This window comes from Lynx rufus, unplaced genomic scaffold (genome assembly GCF_022079265.1).
Source record: "Lynx rufus isolate CCGP_SWC_20201006 ecotype Redwood Valley unplaced genomic scaffold, mLynRuf1.p SCAF_4, whole genome shotgun sequence".
Classification (NCBI taxonomy): Eukaryota; Metazoa; Chordata; class Mammalia; order Carnivora; family Felidae; genus Lynx; species Lynx rufus.
The window spans coordinates 119,203,490-119,225,419 of NW_025814856.1; the positions used below are offsets into that span (position 1 = coordinate 119,203,490).

Genomic DNA, 21,930 nt, shown 5'->3' on the forward strand with positions numbered 1-21,930 from the left:
AGCGGCTGGCTCCAACTGGACAAGCTTGCGCCGTGCAGATGTTGAAGCGGCTCTCGGGTGCACTGGGGAAGCAAGAAGAAGTAGACAATCCACAGCCGCCTACGCCGGCTTCCTTCCCAGGGGCACTGTTGCAGGGTCTATGGAGCTCAATCACTTTGTACGGCAACTGGGATCCCAGGCAGGGGCAAGGAATCCCAGAGCAGCTTAGATTTCTTCCAGCACCTCTGCAAGAAGGAAGACTCCTTAAGGAGTAACGGTTATTTCCAACAATTATGTGGCCCTCGGCCAAAAAAAAAAAAAAGGGGGGGGGGATGAAGCAGCATATCTGCAGTGAGAGAAAATACAAGATGTTTCATCCTTTCAAGATTTCAAGCCACCTAAAGGAGAGCTTCCTTGGACCTTTGTTATGAAAGCGGGGGGGCGGGGGGGGGGGAAGGATGGTGGGGTGGGGACAGGATGGTCAAGTTGAAGAAACACAGAACTTAATTAACAGACAATTCGACCGCTGTAACGTAACCCATTCATTTGCAGGGTTTTAAAGGAATACAATGTGTACGACAGTAATACCACGTTCAAGGGCACTGCATGCTTCCATTTTACATCAGTATACATTCTCACAAGCTCTTTCGGACATTTTTCAAACTCAAATAACTGTATTAACGATATGGTGTGACTAAAAACAAGCAGCCAGAAAATATTCTTCCTGACTTGAGGATAACTAATGCTATGGCAGATGCCATTTCCCTAGGATAAATCAGAAAGGAAAAGGCTATAAACATATAGCCCCATTAAAATAATAAAAATGTCCAGATTACTATTCCCCACAAACTTGTGCTTTTAGACTAATCATCTTCCATGGGCAGTAAAAAACAATATGTAGATGCATATTTGAGTCGTTTCTGTAGTACTTGAATTTATAATACCATTACAATCATTAATTCTTACTTGATCAGAAAACCATTCTTACACCCTCATATAAGCACTTGTAAGAATTTACTGGATATAGGGGTGCCTGAGTGGCTCAGTCGGTTAAGCGTCCGACTTCGGCTCAGGTCATGATCTCACGGTTTGTGAGTTCGAGCCCCGCATCAGGCTCTGGGCTGACAGCTCAGAGCCTGGAGCCCGCTTCAGATTCTGTGCCTCCCTCTGTCTGCCCCTCCGCTGATTATACTCTGTCTCTTGCATTGTCTCAAAAATAAATAAACATTGAAAACAAATTTAAAAAAAAAAGAACTTACTGGATACAATAATGAAAACGATAACGATGATGTTACAATTTATTGTGCAGGCTTGTCATGATTCAAGCACAGTGCTGAGAGTTTCAGATACAGTCACCTCACTCCCCTCACGGTGATATTATCCCCATTTTATTGACGAAGAAAAAAGGAATTTTATAGATGAAGACGAAGAATTATAGATGAGGGAGAAGACAAGGGTTAAGGTCCCTGAGGTAGTAAATGGCACAGCCCAAATTTAAACTTTGACTCTAAGGTCCATGCGCTAGTTATTACTATGCTCCACTGACTTCACAGAAAATGATATTTGCACGTTAATTTGGAACATTTTAAGCATTTCTGAAACCAATTTTAAAGGTTTATCCTACGTTGTCAAATCATTCGATTCAGAGAAAAACAACTTCTCCACGTGAGATGTTGGTTAAATCTCACTTACATTGTTCATAATCCCTTTTTCTTCTCTACTGATTTTTAAAAATTTTTTTTCCATGTTTTTTATTTATTTTTGGGACAGAGAGAGACAGAGCATGAACGGGGGAGGGGCAGAGAGAGAGGGAGACACAGAATCGGAAACAGGCTCCAGGCTCTGAGCCATCAGCCCAGAGCCTGACGCGGGGCTCGAACTCCCGGACCGCGAGATCGTGACCTGGCTGAAGTCGGACGCTCAACCGACTGCGCCACCCAGGCGCCCCACTACTGATTTTTTAATAGCTAGAAAAAAGCTCATTTCAATCTCTAGTTTTAGTAATGCAGTGATTCCCTGAATGCGTTCCCACTCTAGGTACCCTAAGTTCCAGATGCCTATCTTTCTGTGTCCTGCTTGATCCTCAACACTACAAGTCAAACAGCTAATAGATAATTAATTTTATGTTATGTAAGAGATGCTGAGGCATATAAACACTCAACAATGCCTGCAAATGCAGAAAAAGAAAACCTATCCATATCGATGATAAAATATCAAGCAAGAAAATTTCAAGCCTCAAAGGCTTTTGTTGATAGTTTGACAATATTCTTCTAAGACAGTGCAATTCGCCACAGCAGAGAGAAATATACGAGGCAGAAGTTGTTGACATATGGGGTGTGCATAGAACTTCTGGTTAATGCAAGTTCCAAGATATATAAATAAAAAACGATGTGTGAGTTGGTGGGAAAAAACTGTAAGGCAAGTCGATTTTTTAATTAAAAAATTATGTCGCGTAAACAATGCTAATGAGCCAAAAGTCCCATGAGATTAGGACTGTCTCTGCTTCATTTTAACATCCCACTCACTTTCCATGAGTGTACATCCACGCGCTTGAAATACCTCAAGCAGAACCCTTTTCATAAAATAGGGTTTTGAGGGATTTGCTTTGTCCTTGTTTTTAATAGCTCACCATGTTCCGCTCCAGTTGTCAACCTGATGATATATGACATTGCGGGGGAGGGAGGAAAAAATGAAACAAGCCCTAAAATCTTTAAATGAATCACCGGACGATAAATACCTGGAAGTTCTTCATAAATTTCATCATCAGGTGGCTGGCTGCTGGTTGGCAGAGGATGGTCCACGTCATCATACAATTCCCCTCTTTCGTCGTTGTCTTCAGGAATAACATCAGATCCCATGTCTGAAAAAACGTGGTTCATCAGGCAAATTTTTTAAGAACGCGAACGTGGTTTTCAAAACCTTATTTTCTAAACTGATGCAGCCCTACAGAGTCACGACATTATCATATGCTATATCCTTAACTTGGAACATTGTTAAAAAAAAAAAAATGATCACTACACAAATGTGTGAATTGCAAAGTTGCAAGTTGGTACTTAGAGAAGAAACACTTTTATAGCTCTGAAGTGCACCATCATGTTCCCTCGGTCGTCCTCATAGGAGCCAACGACCTTTTGTACTTGAAAATCCAAATTCATTCAGTTATTCAGTATTGAAAGACTGCCGTGACTAGTCCGATTGATTGCTCTTACCGCGTAATACAAATTTCAGCTGCTGTACCCACTGCTCAGCATCTTTGGGAGACGCTGCTGTGAACTGATAAAAAAATAAACAAGAGTAAGAAAAATCCCCACGGTGGAAATATGAAAGGCATGTCACACTCTTATCACTTCTTTAAGACCATTAGTAATTCTTTTCATGTCTCGTACTACTTTTCTTGCAAGGATGCTCCTTATAATGTACAGTTAATTTTGACAAATTTACGTAATTGAAGCAGAGGATGATGGATTTGAAACTCTGATCAGCAGCTGGCAGCTGTGCAGGAAAAAAAGCTGCTTCTCTTCATCAATGTCAAAGACAGAACTGATGAACAAAATTTGCCCTTGACAATTAGAAGACACCCATGAATTTCTTTAGACTGCCGGGTACACTTTTCTTAAAAATGTTCTTGTCAGATTCCAACACACTACCTGACAACTTAATTAACTGGCTTTCAACTGCAATCTCAGATATTTAAAACTTATTAAACATACATTCCATATTGATGCTAGCTGATAGCTCTCGAATCACAGAGCTGATATGTGCCTTTAACTTCATTTTCTCCCACAACCCTAAGCAATACAGTATGCATTAACGCTCAGATATTTTTCTTTTGATAATTTTACTCTTTCTGCTATGTAATTCTTTTAAGTAATCACACAGTTCTATTAAAACAGATATAAAATGCAACATGTGAAGTAGTTGATAAATTACATATTCGCTTGTTCACTTTCGAGAAGGTATCACTTGAACGAATCTGAAATTTTTTTAAAAAAATGTACTTCCTCTTATATGAATGTTCACTGTATAAAGATCAGTATTTTTTATTGTTATTAACATGTCAGGGAGGGTTGTTTTAACGAAATGTTAATGTCTTTATAAATGAAATCAGGACCTTTTATCAACTTAATTTCAAAACAACACAAAAACTCCAACCTGATAGATCCGTTTATCAGGAGCAGAGATTTCAAAACAGCAATCCTTCTTTGCATCCTTCCTGAGAGTGTTATTCATTCTGACATTGTAGCCGTCTATTGCGAATTCACCTTTCTGTTGCTTGTCTGTTGAAGATAAAACGAAAGTCAGACTTTCCTTTACTGCAGTGAATATAAATGCCCAGTTGATTATCTTTTATTTAGATTTTCTTTGTCAATTCTTGGAAGGGGTTATGCTTTGTTCGTATTGTTTTCATGGTATTTAATGTTTAAAATAATATTTCTAGCTAACACTTTTAATTCTAAAATTACAGAAGTATTGGGGATGGTTGGGTTTAAAAAGGATATCTTAGGGAATGAGAGGAAGACGTCTGCAGACGTCTTATACAGTCTTATTTTTATACAGTCTTATTCAGAAGGAAGTATGGAAATAGGATACTTATGTGTAGGGAAAATCCAAGAACGGGAACTCAGAACTTGCTGGAAAAACCCGCTACAAATCCATGGCTCTCTCAGATTTATGAGCCAGTAGGGAAACCTGGAGTCGAAAACTCACTGGGCTTTTTTTACCACCATCCCTTCTCATTACCGCCTTCCAACATCCCACCTCTGAAAAGCTCTAAATCACAGGTTTTCTCCCAAAAAATATCTCCTAAATTGGTACAAACTGAAATTTTACAAACCGTGAATTTAAAAAGCAAAGCGAAGCACCTGGGTGGCTCAGTCTGTGGAGCATCTGACTCTTGATTTCAACTCAGGTCATGATTACAGGTCACAGGATCAAGCCATGCTTAGCCACGCTTAGCACGGAGCCTACTTGGAATTCTCTGTCTCTCTCTCTGTCTCTCTGTCTCTCTCTCCCCTCTCCCCCTACCCTGCTCACACACTTTCTCTCTCTAAAATAAAAAAAGTAAACATAAAAAGAATTGATTTAAAAGCATAAAATAAAAGGCAAAGCAAAATAAAACTACTAATTATAAAAACTTACGAGTGGAAAACGAAAGCATTTGGATGGAGAGGGACGTAAAGCCTGCACGGAAGTATTAGTTGCTGAAACAAGACCAAAGAAAAGTAGGCTTCTTAGCCAGTCAGTGAATGGTAAACTAGGAAAGCACATCTGAATCCCTCATGATGAAGATCCAAAAGAAAAGACAACTTGAGCTTTAGTCAGATATTATTTTAAAGACAAATAAAGTCGGAATACAAGAAAAGATTTAATACTATGAAACCGAAATAAAATTAGTCTGCTTTCTGACTCACCCAGTTATACCATTTTGATAGAAAAGCTATACAACTATATATTTACTTCCTAGATTAACACACAATATTAAAATCATGAGTAAGGGCAACTGTCTCTTTTACTGAGCTTGGGGGAAATACAGAAATGTTTCCATATCATGGGGTGGAGGGGTCTCTTGGCTCTGTGCACCAATAAAATATTTATCTCCTTTTCTTAAATATACTAATTTAATGCCTGAAGTAACACACATTTTTAAAAAGTTATGAAGATCATATCTTGTTCAAAACATCAAATGAGGACAAAAAAAATCTGAGTGAGAAATTCCTGACTGAAATCTGGACATTCTAATCATATTAAGTCATAATTTACATCTCTTTCCATGATCTAAAAATTAGAAGCTTGCCTTGTGGAAAAAGCCTACAATATACTCTGTGATGTTCTGGAAAAAAACAACAAAAATTAGAGCAGCATTTCTCATAGTGTGTTTTAGGAGGTATTAATAGGTTTCTATGACAAAATAAGTTTGGGAAATGCTGGGCTAAAAAGAGTTAACCAGGTTTTGTTAATCCAGGCCTTCTTGAGGCCCTTAATATATTTACATAATGCTTGCATTTCCACGAGAGGGATGCAGGACATGGCCCTTCCCAAAATTATTTGTACATGCAACCCTTTTTTCATAGAACATTCTATGAAACTGGTACTCCCAGGACATATTTTACAAAACATCTCACTGAAAAAATAATATTGGGGAAAGATTATTAAAATAATAAATGGTTAAGCATTGTTGCTTAACCTTAAATCCTTAAAGAAGACTAAGTCATTCATTCATTCAGGGAAAAAATTTATATTGAGCTCTTAAAACAACTGAGGGAGTATTGTAGGTATGGTGGGACAAAATTTAGTTAACACCTTACTAGACCTTTCTTGCCTTCCCAGTGCAACACATACCCCCCCACACACACACAATACAAATTTAAGTGCTCCAGGAATATTTACCCTGTGAGTGATCCACTAGACTGACAAAAGATTTCATTACAAAAAATGGAAGTTGTCAGAGGCCAAATATTAAAGCCACACAGGGCAATTGTGAGAGAGGTCTTTAAACTTTGCAAGAAAAAAAAAGGAACTTCAAAGACCAGATGAAAGAACGTGGCTCCCTTGCTGCACAAGGGCTCAAATGCTCTCATCACTTGGTCCATCTCATTTAAAGCCCATGCTTTCTATCTGTAACCTGGGTCTGAAATTCTTGGCAATGTAACATCAGTTGGGATGGAAATGCGTAAGGAGTGGTTTACATCTGGAGATGTAAAATCAGCACTATAAAGACTGAGTTAGGAAGAGCTACAGGGAGCAAGAAACTTTCTTGTGCAAGATTATCTAGAAATAAGACAACCAGGCAGCCAAATTAGGTGACCTCTCCTTAGACTTGCTGATCCACTTTAGACCAAACCCCCAGAAATATGCTATGGGGCTTTGTATCAGATCTTCTGTTAGAATCTAAGAGGAAGACATAACCAACCTCTCTCTCTAGTGAGATAAGCCAGAGAAAGGCCACGAATCCAACATAGAAGTAAGCACCCCAGATTATAGAGACAAGGATATATAACATCCAGACAGAAGTAAAAGAGGAAAAGCAAACAAATTAACACAGGTGCCAAAAAATACCATGTGCTACAAAAACATAACATAGCATCAAGATATAGAAAGCAAGAGTGCACAAGGAGAAACAGATATAAACTTTAAATTATTCTGCATCTTTTATAAAGTAAAAAAAAATTTGAGAGAGATGAAAGATGAAACAATGTAATATAAAATAAAAGAGAGATGGCTGTGACAGAAACTGGAATAGAGCTGGTAAAATAAGGGAAAAATACCATATAAGGAAATGAAAAATGCAGCAGCAAAACAAATGATTTATTAAAGTGATAAAAAGTTGAAAATTTTGAACATCGCTGAAAAATCAAATCAGATATACCTCAAACATTCTACCCCAATAGGTAGGGAAAAAAATAAGGAGGAAGAGAAACAAAAGAGAAAGATGACAGACATGGAAGACTAACAAAAATAAAACGTAAGAAAAAATGGGTGATCCAGAAGAAGAGTAACAAATAACACAGAGTTGATAACCAAAGATACAACAAAAGAAAACCTCACTCAGCCAAAGAAAGACTAAGACTACAAAACAAAAGGTGGTGTTTTCTAACCAAGTAAAACTAATAATAAAAATAAACCAATACCTAGACCTATTCAGCTGACAGTTGACTATTTGGGAATAAATAATCATATACGCATGCAAGTGAGGGTAAAGGTATGGAACCAGAAAGGCTGAAGAGAATGGAGGGAAATTCATAATTCTTTCTCTTTCTCAATAGCTTTTGTACATGCATGACCATAAAGTAGCCATGTTTCTTTTTTTTTTTTTTAATTTTTTTAATGTTTATTTTTTAAGAGACAGAGAGAGTATGAGTGGGGAAGGGGCAGAGAGAGACAGAGAGAGAGGGAGAGGGAGATACGAGATACAGAATCCAAAGCAGGCTCCAGGCTCTGAGCTGTCAGCACAGAGCCTGATGTGGGGCTCGAACCCATCAGCCATGAGATCATGACCTGAGCCGAAGTCGGACACTTAACTGACTGAGCCACCCAGGCGCCCCAGTAGCCATGTTTCTAATCAGACAATGTGGGACAAAAAACTCAAGATATGAAATGGGTGTAGTCATGGCTTTGATAAGACTCTGCTCCTCTCTCTTCACATTAGCATCTCTTCCAGATAGAGAAAAAGGAGAAAACCATAGCATTATATGGCAATCCATAATAATATATATATAGATTAATTCCACAATGCCTTCTAGGATAGTTTCAAGAACACTTCTTGACTTGAGACGAAGTGTTAAAAACAGTAACATGCCAATTAAGTCATATAAGTTGATTTACCCAAAACTGCGAAAGACTAATAAATATTGCATTTATGGGAACTTCCGAAATAGCAGAAGCTTATTCCTTTAAGTGCCAAACATCTGTAAAATGTTAGTCATTATAATGGAAATCTTTCTGAAAGATATACTTCCCTGACTTCTCAAACAATTCTTTCAAACATAATTTAACATTTTCTTGACAATTTAGTAGTATTATTTGAGTATTTAGCTTTTATAACATTAATGCCTTCAGGATTTTTGAGGTATTTGTCCCTCTATCAAATTTCCTTCAGCTTCTATTTCACACTTTAACCTTGCCCATATCATGCTGTTCAAATTTAATGTCTACAGAACTGAAGTCTGCCAGGAGAAACTAGATAATAAAATCTATTAAATCAGTAACTTAATTTTACACAATTCTAATTCAGTAGGTTCAAGGTAAAAAGCAGGCGGCTCTGATCTCTTACAAAACAAAATGCGTGAGGTTAATGATAGCAATTTCCTTCTACTTTTTCACTGGCTTTTAGGTTTACAGCTGTGTTCTGGGTTTGCTAAGTGTCCAAAAGACAACTCACATTTCCTGAGCTCCTTCTGTAGGCCAGGAATTTAATAACATATCTCATCTACACCACAAAATAATTCTGAGAGGAAGAAGTTATTTATTACATCCCTAGCACTGATGGAAAAACAAATCTTAAAATAATTGATTTGCTCATGGCCATATAACCAGTAGATTATAAAAGCCAGGACCCTAACCTAAGTCTGAAAAAAGCCTTGTTTTTTCAGCCATTTCACATTGTCTCCTAGAAAGATGTTTCTCAAAGTATATTTCAAGAATCGCCAACTATGTTAGCGATTGGATGACTATTAAAAATGCAGAAATGGGGGCGCCTGGGTGGCGCAGTCGGTTGGGCGTCCGACTTTGGCCAGGTCACGATCTCGCGGTCCGTGAGTTCGAGCCCCGCGTCAGGCTCTGGGCTGATGGCTCAGAGCCTGGAGCCTGTTTCCGATTCTGTGTCTCCCTCTCTCTCTGCCCCTCCCCCGTTCATGCTCTGTCTCTCTCTGTCCCAAAAATAAATAAACGTTGAAAAAAAAAAATTTTTAAAAAAATGCAGAAATGGCTACTACCCTGCCCTTGCTGTGTGGAAATCTCTGGGTGTGGGTCTGGGAAACCAAAGTTTTAGCAAGCACCCCAGGTGATTTTGACACACACTAATGTTTGAAAAACCACTGTTCTAGAACATGTAATTTATGAAATCTTGCTAGAGAAGATGAATGCTATCTTGCATTTCCTTCTGCAACTTGGGTCCAACTTTCTCAGCTTGCTTCATGGGCTCCTCTACCTTTGTCTATCTCTTAAACAGCCATGATGCATTATGTTCTAAATCTTGCTCTTTTCCTGCTTTACGGTTTTCTCTGGGCAATCTTACCCAATCCTTAGGATTCAACTTCTATTCGTATCTTGTGATTCATAATTCCCTATTTTTAGTCCAGCTTCAGGATTTTACATCCAAATCTTTATCTGCCCAGTATATATGTTTCATTTCTTGAATGTCTTATGGGCACAATGACTAGAACATGCCCACAGTGGAGATCACCTTATCTCCACTCCTGCAACACTTGTGATCTTTCTTGTTGTCTCCTCCTTCTCGATCAATGGCACCTCCATTAACTGAAGACTCCAAACCAGAAAACAGAGCATCATTCTTGATTTCTTGCTTTTTCCTCATCCACTGCCCCATATTCTTTCCCTCTACTCCATCGCTACCTACCAAAATCCAATCAGTCCCGTTTTTCTTACAAATATGCTTGCTTTTTCTTTTTTGCTGGCTCTCAGAAAACAGGTTTTAAAACACCAACCACTCAGGGTGCCTGGGTGGCTCAGTCGGTTAAGCGTACGACTTCAACTCAGGTCATGATCTCGCAGTCCGTGAGTTCGAGCCCCACATCCGGCTCTGGGCTGATGGCTCAGAGCCTGGAGCCTGCTTCCGATTCTGTGTCTCCCTCTCTCTCTGCCCCTCCCCCATTCATGCTCTGTCTCTCTCTGTCTCAAAAATAAATAAACGTTAAAAAAAATTTTTTTTAAAAAAAACACCAACCACTCTCCTACCAATTTCAAGATAACAACTAAATAATTCCTACTAAATACAGCAACTAAATAATTTCAGATCATTTAGCATCCCTATAGGTTGTGGGTATTTGTCATTTGAAGATGCCTGACATCTGACATCTAAGTATCTTTCCTATGTCAGTCCTGAGATTGTTGGGGGCCAGAGCCAGCTTCTCACCACAGAAGATGGAGGGAGGGAGGGAGGCTTTTCCCTGGTCTAGGTCAGTCAATCAGATGCTCTGAACTGGAACCTAAATCCAAACTGACTAACAAAAGAATCAGGGGAGAGCTCTGACACCATCCTCGTGTCCGTGGCATTGCACAATGGCAGGGCCAGCAGTGTGTCCCAGTGAGACTCTCGTTGGGGGCAGAGACTGGGCTGAAGTTCTAGGTACCTTACCTCTCTCAGTCCTCGCTTTCTGAGCCTGGTTGTTTAGCCTTCCCGTCAATTCTGCCTGAGAGCCAATATTCTCCCAATAATTTCCTTTTCTGCAGAGTCAAAGTTGGTTTCTATTGTTTATACCAAGAATGTTAACTTGGTACAAATGGCTAGCGAAGAGAAAGACATACAATGCGTGCAGAAATTTTTGTTAACATCTGCTTCTTATATTTAAGAAGGCCTTTCTCCTGGGTGAATAACTCTTATTTCCATATGTTTTAATGCTTATTACTAGTAGGAAAGAGGAAAATATGCCCCTTAACACCAAGCCTTTGCATTAAACTTCATCAAACTGATTAACAAGTTGTTCTAGGCCCTCAGGTAAAGATATATGAACATTTTTCCTTGTCTGTAAAGCTCACAGAAATACAGCTGCCAGTGCTAATTCAGCCATGTGAAATACACTTCTGGTGTTTTGAATTATACTGTGAGGAAATATCAAATTATTACTATTTTAAATGAAAAATACTATATGCTACATATATATTGGTTACTTAGGGGCCCCAAGTGGCTCTGACTAATAAACCCGGGCAATATATATGAGTCCAAAGGGAAACACTTTAGTTAGAATTAAAAGTGCGGCTCATATGGTCTTGCGGCAGGAAATCTGAGGTATTTCCAAAACCTTCTGTTTTTCTTTAAAATAAAATTACACCACAAGCATAAAAATCAAGTGGTTTTTGAACACATTTTCAACCATAGGTATACACGCAATTAAAAAACAAGGTAGCGCGAGGTAGTAGGGAATAAACAAATTACAGGCATTTCTGTAAAACGGGAATCTAAAGCCTGCCTCTATTTTTTCTGGCTATACCTACTGTTTTCCTCTACAACTGGAAATCAGACAATTATGATATGGTCTATTAGACTAACATAACATATAGCTATTGTTAAGATAAACATTACACAAAGATTCTCTTACTATCCTATACATATTAGCCTCTTGGAGCCTCCTATGATACTTAGAGAATGAGGGGCACCTAGGTGGCTCAGTCGGTTAAGTGTCCAACTTCAGCTCAGGTCCTGATCCTACGGTTTGTAAGTTCAAGCCCCGCATCGGGCTCTTTGCTAACAGCTCACAGCCTGAAGCCTACTTCAGATTCTGTGTCTCCCTCTCACTCTCTGCCCCTCCCCCACTCACTCTCTGCCCCTCTCTCTCTCTCAAAAATAAATAAACATTAAAAAAAACTCTCAGGTATCTCTAAGGCAGGATTATCTTTGGAACCTCAGTGCCTAGTATCTACAGCTAGCCAATAAATATTTATTCAACCCAAAAATGAATCAATGAGTGAGTGAATGAATGACTACCTTGATGGCACTCTGAATAGCTAAGACCTAAGAAGTTTGATGAATAGGATTTGTGACAATCAAAGGAAGAAGAAGGAGATAAAAGGATGGATGTGATTTCATAAAGTGATAAAATATGTACTGTATATATACTTAAGGGCAGCCAATGACCATGAATAATACATATAAATGATATTTATGAGTACAAAGGTAAGTGCATTATTTTCCCTAGAGGCTGGAACTACTTTTTCTAAGCCATTACTACCCTGATGGGTCAAAATGTTTTTTGGCACACACCGTAAGTTATAAAATGTGAACTATGTTATCTGTCAAATAGTAACAAAGTACAGTTTAACCTAGTAAGTGGTATGGACTCCTTCTGTGCCTCTATAATCCACTTATCTAAATCCTGGTTAGCTGGAGGATTACAGTTCTCATATATCTAAATAGCTCTTTCCAAGGGCTAGACAAGTGGTTCATACATACAGTAAACCAGGCTGTACAAATCAGCTATCTAATTTCACAAAAGAAAGTAAAACTTTCACGTGACAGGTACATTTTCCTAGAAAGAAAAAGATACAAAGGAAAGAACTCAGCATCGTGCCAAATTAAAAAAGTGTTCAAAGACAGATTATTTTCTGAGTCCCCCGAAGAAGAACTAGCCAAAAATTCTAAAGGAAGCAGCCAAAAGAACCACAAAACCACACCTGAATTCTCAACGGAGACTTCATAACAACAGGGACGAGTTTGATGGAAATATACACCAGATCTTCAAATACCCACATGAGAAAGGAACACTAGAAAAGTAATTTTTAAAAAGCAGTGGTGGTATAGGTGGCTAAATGTACCACAAAATGGTTAAAACACAAATGCCAAAGATGTTATTGCCACAAGGTCCCATCAAATAAGAACAGAAGTAGGAATTTAACTAATAGCATCCACAAATAACTAGAATTTATTTACTGAGATAAGTATACTTACTTGAAACAAATATAAACCTTCCTTAAGTTTTGGGAAAGTTCTTGCTAATCTCTGGCCTAACATTTGGTATATACCAGTTAGGAGAAGGAGTGGAGGAAACGAACATTAGTAGTCATGGCGTCTTAAAGAAATTAGAAATGAGGGGGTGCTCGTGTGGCCAGTTAGTTAAGCATCTGACTCCTGATACCAGCTCAGGTCATGACCTCTTGGCCACAGGATGGAGCCCCGCATTGGGCTTCGTGCTGAGCCTGGAGCCTGCCTGGGATTCTCTCTCTCCCGCTTTCTCTGCCCCTCCCCCACTCGTGTGCACATGCGCGTGAGCACTCTCTCTCTCAAAATAAAGGAAAAAAAAAGAGAGAAATGAGAAACCTAACTGAGCCGGAGTGACAAGGAGGTAAAGCCTCTCTCCCCTAGTCTTACGAAATAGAAGGTCTTTCTCTGTGGAAAAGATCTTGATCTCAATTCACAATGGTGTGCATACTATATTTGTCATAATCATTTATACTTACGACCTATGGTAATCAATAACTGAACTTGGGTTAATTTTTCTGATGCAATCACCTACTTACCCTTAGCAGAAGAAAGAAGGCTGCCTGATGATAGCTGTTTATAGTTTATACTTCGCTGATGCCATTGTTCCGTTGGAATCTATTGTAAATTAGTGATGTAATGCAAACTAACCACTAAGTTAATTCTTAATTTGCTAATGCCAGTTGCCAAAAGGTAAGACCAACTTCTAGCATCACCTATGTGTTTCAAATTTACCTGAAATATGTACAATGATCCTATCTGCAAGGTTCTAGAATACGGGAAAAAACCTAAACCCTGCCAGTGAAGTCAAATCAAACAGAACTTCCAAAAAACACTGAGAAGGTAAATGATTCCATGGGAATCAGTGACGCTGGACTTCTATGCCTTTTTTCTCCTTACGGGTCCTTTCCAGAAACAGATGCTAGCTATTTCTACATTACCTTTACTTTATAATATTCAACTTCTGACTTGCTTTCCCTAGAAAAAAAAGCAAAACTAAGGAAGCTGATATTCTTTAAATTTCAATATTTTACGCTTTATTCATTCAAATACTGAACTTAAAATTATGTGAGCTGTGATCAAGAGATGTATTAATTAGCAAGTAAAGTTATAAAATGTCTTAATGTTTCCAAATTGCTGGTTAGAGCGTGGACTCTACCATAAGCCTAGGCTCGAATCCCACACTGGCCACCTACCAGCTCTGTGACCCTGACCAAATTATTTCACCTCAGTTAATCCTCAGTTTTCCCAACAGCAAAATAAACAGAGCTAATAGTAGTCCCTACCTCACAGAGTTGCTGCTGGACCAGTTAATATAGCTAAAGCGCTTAGAATAGCACTCTCTATATAGGTGTTTGCTGTTGTTATTTAAAAGAAGCTGAGAAAGGTATTGCACGTATTTCATTTCATCTAAATGTCTCTTTTAAAACATCTGAAAGAAAAAAAAATATCTTTTCCTCCCTTCAAAACTCTCACAACCCTAATGGTCTTAACTTCTCCAGAAATTCTACATTACCTTGGCTGATAAATATTTCCTAAAATGAAAAGCCACATAAATTTTCATCTCTTTCCTAATTCAATAAAACACAACTGTGTTAACTTTTAGGGAATTCTGGAATTTGGAGCATTCGGCAAATAATAAAATAGAATTACACAGTCTTAGACTGTAAATATTAAAATGCTCAGTTAGCCTTTCTCCCTTTGTCTTCAGTTTATTCTGTACTAAAAAGAGGGTATAAAATGGCCCCTAAAACCCTTCCACAATAGAAGTCAGTATGATTGAACCCCAATACTACCTTTATCACTTCCATAATAATAGAATACAGTTTTGCTGAGGGCACACCACCGTTTCTGCCATTCGAATCCCAGAAAGCTGTGATCTACAATAAAAGGGGGAAAGGAACAGTTTAGATACTATGTATTACATATACAGTATAAATGTAACACTGTTAAAACGAAAAATCTGTTAATGTGACTTCTAAGGTTTCCGCCAGCTCTAAAATTCTATGACTAATTAACTTGTAGCTTCTTCTCCAAGGGACAAGCAAACAAAACCAAAAAACAAAAACAAAGCTAAAAAGGAATAAAGTGAAGCAGAGATGGGACTGCGACACTTGTGGCTAACACACCTTCCTGACAGGGACAGTCAAAAGGACATCTGACTACACAGCTTTGAGAGAAGGGATTCATCTGGGTCTCCTTTTCTCATCTGTTATAAAAGGGTGGGGGGAAGGGGGGGAGGAGGTGACCTAGATGACTGCTACTATCTCTCTCAGCTTTAAAATTCAGCTAAGAAAACCAAGGGAAGCAAATGGAATATAAATAGAAAGGCCCAGGGGGACTACCTGGGAGAAAAGCAAAATGGTAATGAAGGGACTTTCTGTTTTCTGTTTCCCATATAATACCACCACCTCCATAGTTCATTTCCATTATATGTTGGTGCTGAAAGAGCGAGACCATATGGTCAATTCCCAATTATCATGGCCAATGGAGAGGAACACTGAATGAATAACAGAAAATGGCAGACAATATGCCAGGCTTGATCGGAATCATAGCAGACATGGTGTAAGCCAGGTCAGGTGTGGGATAACCTGCTGCTGCTCAGCTGGGTGGGAGAATGGTGAGAAATCCCATCCTTGCGAATACAGTCATGGCCCGCAGCCCTCCTCTAAGAGGCAGGAAACAGCTCCTGAATCATTTACAAATAATCAAGATTGGCAACCAGAAACCTGACCAAGTGTTCTGTTATTAAAAATCCTACAGAGCGGGGTGCCTGCGTGGCTCATTTGGTTAGGCGTCCAACTTGTTGGTTTCAGCTCGGGTTATCATCTCATGAAATATGGGTTCAAGCCCCACATTGGACTCCACACTGACAGTGCAGAGCCTGTTTGGGATTTGCTGTCTCTCCCTCTCTCTCTGCTCCTCCCCCGCTCATTCGCTCTCTCTTGCTCTCAGAATAAGTAAACTTTAAAAAAAAATTATATAGAACTAAAAACTGTATTTTGTGGTTTGGATAATGTTATTCAGATTTTCTTACAGTCTTAAAACTCTTTAATCACCTAAAGAGAATATTGGCTCCACATGTATACTGCAAGCATGTTTTATGCAAGGATAAAGCCATTTTTAGATTTTTCATTAGAATCTTACAGTTTACCTTTTCTACGTTTCTCAAGGTAGCCAGCCTTTAAAACAAAAGGAAGGTCCTGTGCTGCAATTGGAGGAAACTGGTTTCCTGTAGGAAGTAGAAGAGGGAAAAAAAGTAGTGAGTAATCCATCTTAGAAAAACCAAGTACCAGACTGCATTAGATTCAGCATTCTTTTCGTTACCGAAATTATTTAAATTCGAGTCTATTAGCTTTGTCCATTCATAAACTTGTCCCTCTCCTATAAATCTCAAGAGCAAAAAAGTGTTCTGAGCGCCTATATTTTAATATATTATGCTCCTTCAAATACAGTAATATTATGTAGCTAGATAATCTCTACAGGGCAATACTTTACGATCTACCTTCTATAAGGAAACAATCGGGGAACTATTATCAATGAATGCCATAAACCCCTGAGAGAGAAGTTAGGAATTTTAAACAAATCACATATGCTTCTTTACATTTATATTAGATTAACTCTTCAAGGATTTTAATGCTTGTTGATTTTTACCTGCGTATCTCCATTCCTACCAAATAAATCATAAAATGATTTTTCCCAAAAAAATCAAATGCCAAAATTGGTTTCCCTAAATACATAGCAAATACTATCTCTTCTTGGTTGTACTCAAAGAGAAACCTTGTAGACATTCAACTGAATGCTTTAGGTTTTTCTAGGACATCTGAGAGTCCAAAACCAGGTTAAAAGATCTAAAAGAACTATCACAAACAAATATTAGATACCTACAAAAAAATGAAAGATTAAGCCAAAAGTTAAGTCAATTAGAAATCATATATTCATGGTCATGAATAATAGGTTACTCAATAATTTCACAAGTGTTCAATATTTTTACAAACTTCATTAGAAATATAATACAGTTATCTCAGCATTTTACTAGAATTCTAACAAGTGAAAACAACCAATCCAATACAAGTTTTTGTGGAATACACCCAATGGAAAAAACATCAATACAGCTTATGATTTTTTTTAAAGTGTTTTTTTTTTAAAGGAAGGAAGTTTATTATGTACAAATAGTAGGAAGTTTATTATGTACAGATTCATCACAGAATTACCAGGTTAAGTTTTTTGTTTTTTTAATAATAGTATAGGGATCACAGTAATTATAAAATCAGATTTTTTTCTTCAAGAAATAATGTTTAAAATAAAGATATTTGTCTTTAAGAAATAAAGCTTGAAACTAAACCCAAGGGGCACCATGGTGGCTCGGTCAATTGAGCGTCCAACTCGATTTTGACTCAGGTCATGATCCCAGGGTCGTGGAATCCAGCCCTGTGTTGGGCTGCACACTGCACGTGGAGTCTGCTTAAGATTCTCTCTCTCCTCTCTCTCTTTCTTGCTCACTCTTGCTCTCTCTCTCCCTCTGCTTCTCTCCCTCCCTCCCTCCCTGTCTCTCTAAAATTAATTAATTAAAGTACCAAGTTCAGTTCCCTGGCAGATCAATTTTACTCAATGAACAAAACAATTATCATTAAAATATACCTTTAAACAGTGCACTGATGTTGAAATGTATATAAAATTTTAGGGAGAGCCAATGTAAACATCTGAGTAGTTGTTCAGTCAATGTATCCGTGTTTCCTTTTCTCAGAATAAATTTGATCCATACAAAGGTAAAAGTTATTTACTATAGTATCTTTGTACATAAAATAAAGATCACATAAAGAATCTTATTTTTGTGAACAAGTCCTAGTCAACCACTAAATTAAAGAAGGTAACTATGGGGGCGCCTGGGTGGCGCAGTCGGTTAAGCGTCCGACTTCAGCCAGGTCACGATCTCGCGGTCCGGGAGTTCGAGCCCCGCGTCAGGCTCTGGGCTGATGGCTCAGAGCCTGGAGCCTGCTTCCGATTCTGTGTCTCCCTCTCTCTCTGCCCCTCCCCCGTTCATGCTCTGTCTCTCTCTGTCCCAAAAATAAATAATAAAACGTTGAAAAAAAAATTAAAAAAAAAAAGAAGGTAACTATGGTTTGATTTAGGTGTTTAAAAAAGAAAAAAATGACGAATAGCACTTTTTTTTTTAACCTAGGCTACACTGACAAAAAGTAAACAGAAATATTGTATCGTACAGAAACATGAAATTCTAGCTAACATAAAATTATTTAGGAAAATATTCTTTCTAAATAAGATTCCTGAAAATAAAGGATTCACTTCTCCAACTAGCAGGATCATAGTTTAATTTCTGTGGCTCTTTGCTTGTGCTCAGGCTTTTACATAATTGGGATGTAGAATTCTTCAGTCAACTACACAAAATCTCATTGCAAGAAGCATCATACGGGTGGCATTTCAGAATGAGAAAGCAAACACATTCATTAAATATTTTAACACGATTGTTGTATGTCATGAAAAAATTTACAAATGGTTTGTTCACAGTAGTAAAACCAAGAATATTCACTGCACACATCCTATAAATATTTCTGTATCTTTAAGATGATGGAAACAAACTCTAAAGCACTGTTCGTCTTAGATAAAATTAAACTGTAGAAGGAGAGGCCACTTTTCCATCTTAAGGTCTGATGCTGCTGCTTTAACTGGACATGGGAGGCATTAATTACCTCCACGTGGCTAATAAGGCTCACTGCGAAGTCGTCCCATGACTCTCTCACTTCCATTGGGGCATAATAAATGTTCTTCACATAAAAAATAAACACTCTAAATCCTAAGAGAAAACTTTTTTCTGAAGGGAAACAGGTGCCTTTAGCATAATTTTCCAGTTTAGAAATGTACTGGTCCAAAAAAAAAAAAAAAAAGGAGGAGAGAGGAAAGAGGAGTAATAACATGAAAAGGGAATGAGAAGTTAGTAAGTGAATATACACATAACCTAGTGCTTTTGCCTTAAAGATTTCCACCTGATAAATCACAATAAAATTTGATGTCACAAGCAATACTTATTATGAACTTCAATTTCATGTTTCTAATATAAAATCTTTTATGTCATTCCTAAAGGGGGAAAAAAATCAAGTTTTTCTCACTGAAATCTCATTTTCCTAAATTTGCTATTTGTCCAATATCTAGGATTTGCTCAATGCACGTGTGAAGTTTTAAAGTGTATTTATTTATGTTTTTATATGCATTTATATGTACATTAATGTGCACATGTGAATTTTTTCAAAAAAGGTTTATTTTTAAATTTTTTTCAATGTTTTTTATTTATTTTTGGGACAGAGAGAGACAGAGCATGAACGGGGGAGGGGCAGAGAGAGAGGGAGACACAGAATCGGAAACAGGCTCCAGGCTCTGAGCCATCAGCCCAGAGCCCGACGCGGGGCTCGAACTCACGGACCGCGAGATCGTGACCCGGGCTGAAGTCGGACGCTTAACCGACTGCGCCACCCAGGCGCCCCTCAAAAAAGGTTTATTAACAGTAATCCCTTTAAGGACTTTAGATTTTAAGTTCTTAGAAGAACCATTTGAATTACTTGCATAGCACCATAACTATATAAACACTTCATACTTTTTAATGGTAGACATTGAAAATTGGTAACAAGATATGACAAGTAGTAATTTCTCTTTAAAAAACATGCATTCTCACATCAGTTAGACTGCATATCACTACACCTACAAAGGTCAACGGTATGTCACCATTGAAGAACACGCAGATTGATCCAAAGAGTTAAGAGTCTGCAAATGTAGGTACAACGATACACGAAGAAAAGGAAGGTGAAGCTAATATAAACCTGTCTGGCAGGCAACAACACAGAGCCGCTAAACATTTGTCAAACACCAAAATTACATTATCTCACTACAGGAAACTATGCAACATAGCCAATTACACAACCACAAATTCACAATTACACTGCCAGTTCTGTTTCACTATCAAAATTCATGCCTTGTCCCCGAAATCAGTTTAGCACGGAGCCTGAATACTTTGGCACATAGTAGGCTTTTATTAAATGTTAGTTTTCATTATCACAAATAAATATCAGTACTACATGTTAGTGTAACTGTACCTATTAATACAAACGAAGGGGTTCCAATGTAACTGTAAGACTACTTAACAATGCCTAGAGAATTTTAATCAGAAAGATGGAAAAAAGCATGATTTGGTAACTGCATGGGTTAAGCATTATAGTTATTTTTAAAGCAGTTCAAAGATTTCCTTTTGGTTAGGTGAAAGTCAGTTGATGAAGAAATTATATTCTAACTAAGAGGAGAAAAAAAATTAACCCGTTCTCTAGGGCATTCTATTTATATGGCAGACAATTACTTCATAGGTTAAGTGGCCACAAGTTTTTGGTACTCTGAGACAATAAGCATATACTGACAAAGATTAGTTTCCTTTTTATAAAACGAGCACAGGGGCGCCTGGGTGGCACAGTCAGTTAAGCGTCCGACTTCAGCTCAGGTCACGATCTCGCGGTCCGTGAGTTTGAGCCCCGCATCGGGCTCTGGGCTGATGGCTCAGAGCCTGGAGCCTGTTTCCATTTCTGTTTCTGTGTCTCCCTCTCTCTCTGCCCCTCGCCCGTTCATGCTCTGTCTCTCTCTGTCCCAAAAATAAATAAATAAACATTGAAAAAAAAATTAAAAAAAAAAAACGAGCATGTATTTCTTATATAATACTACTGGCTTTTCTAAAGCAGCTCAAAATATTAGACATTCCCTACAAGAATGGCCAAGGAATGGGTCTTTTTCCGATTTATAATTTGGGAATTTCAAACATGCAAAATGCTAACAAACAAGGTCACAATGAATTCAAATAAACAAGAATCAAGTGCCTACTATATTCCTAGCAACTCAGTGGGAAAAAGGCAGAAGTGGAATTTTCTTATACTTAGGGTGGTATTTTATTGACAGGGCCACTTTTAAAAAAAGATAACTCAAGAGTTCAAAAATTTGTCTGGAAAATTTTGCCTTAAAAATAAACTATGTAGTATACCAGCAAGCTAAAGGAGTAGATTCTAGAATCTGAAAAAAAATGGAGAATTCCAAAGTATTAAAATAAAAAACAAATTACCTAAAAACTAAGGTATTGCCCAATCTTAGCAACTTTATTATGTTATTGTTTTAACATTTTTCCTTGAATCTAAGAAGAAAAATACTTGAATGCTTAAATACCTGCAATGTATTTAAGAAGTTAAAGTTTTAACTATTTACTTAACTAAAATTTTTTGAAGTGAAAAATAATTATTTCAACTTCAGAGAAAAATATGAATTTTCTTTTCTAGGAAGTATCACTTAGGTATATTTCACATTACTTTGGCTGGGTATAAAACCTATCTTAGCACTGTAAGGTAGACAGGTGCATTCCTGCAGAGAGGATAGGAAAAAGTGGAAAAATAGGTGTAGACCACAGAATGTTTTACTTGAAATACATCACAAAATGATTAACTCAGAAGAAAAGACTTTGAACATCCTGGGAATCCCTTCAGTAGAAGAGGGAGCGAGGGTGAGGAAGAGAGAGCGAGTTACGAGTTGGGGGGTGGGGAAGAGTTGAGGGAAGAGAGAGGGCTGACCATCCTTTCTTTTTTGTACGTCTTTTCTCAAAATAATCTAAATAAACAAAATCTTGCTTAATTCACAATGTTGTCTGGCACTGAGTGTCTCAATGCACAATTCCTGGGCCTTCTCCAACACTACCATGTCACCTAATCCACTCCTCCTCTCTCTCTCTCTCTCTCTCTCTCTCTCTCTCTCTCTCTCTCACACAC

At 37.9% G+C, this 21,930-nt stretch overlaps 1 protein-coding gene across 2 annotated transcripts in view; it reads right to left on the bottom strand.

Annotated features, from left to right (window-relative positions):
- SKAP2 (src kinase associated phosphoprotein 2) overlaps window positions 1-21,930 on the bottom strand; it is a 181,428-nt gene that overhangs the window by 53,986 nt on the left and 105,512 nt on the right. For both annotated transcript variants that reach the window (XM_047094496.1, XM_047094495.1), the window contains exons 5-9: window positions 16,284-16,361; window positions 14,926-15,009; window positions 4,132-4,256; window positions 3,189-3,252; window positions 2,717-2,839 (exon numbers count right to left, since the gene is read on the bottom strand). In XM_047094496.1, coding sequence (XP_046950452.1) covers window positions 2,717-2,839; window positions 3,189-3,252; window positions 4,132-4,256; window positions 14,926-15,009; window positions 16,284-16,361 — 474 coding nt within the window. The remainder of the gene's footprint in view (window positions 1-2,716; window positions 2,840-3,188; window positions 3,253-4,131; window positions 4,257-14,925; window positions 15,010-16,283; window positions 16,362-21,930) is intronic.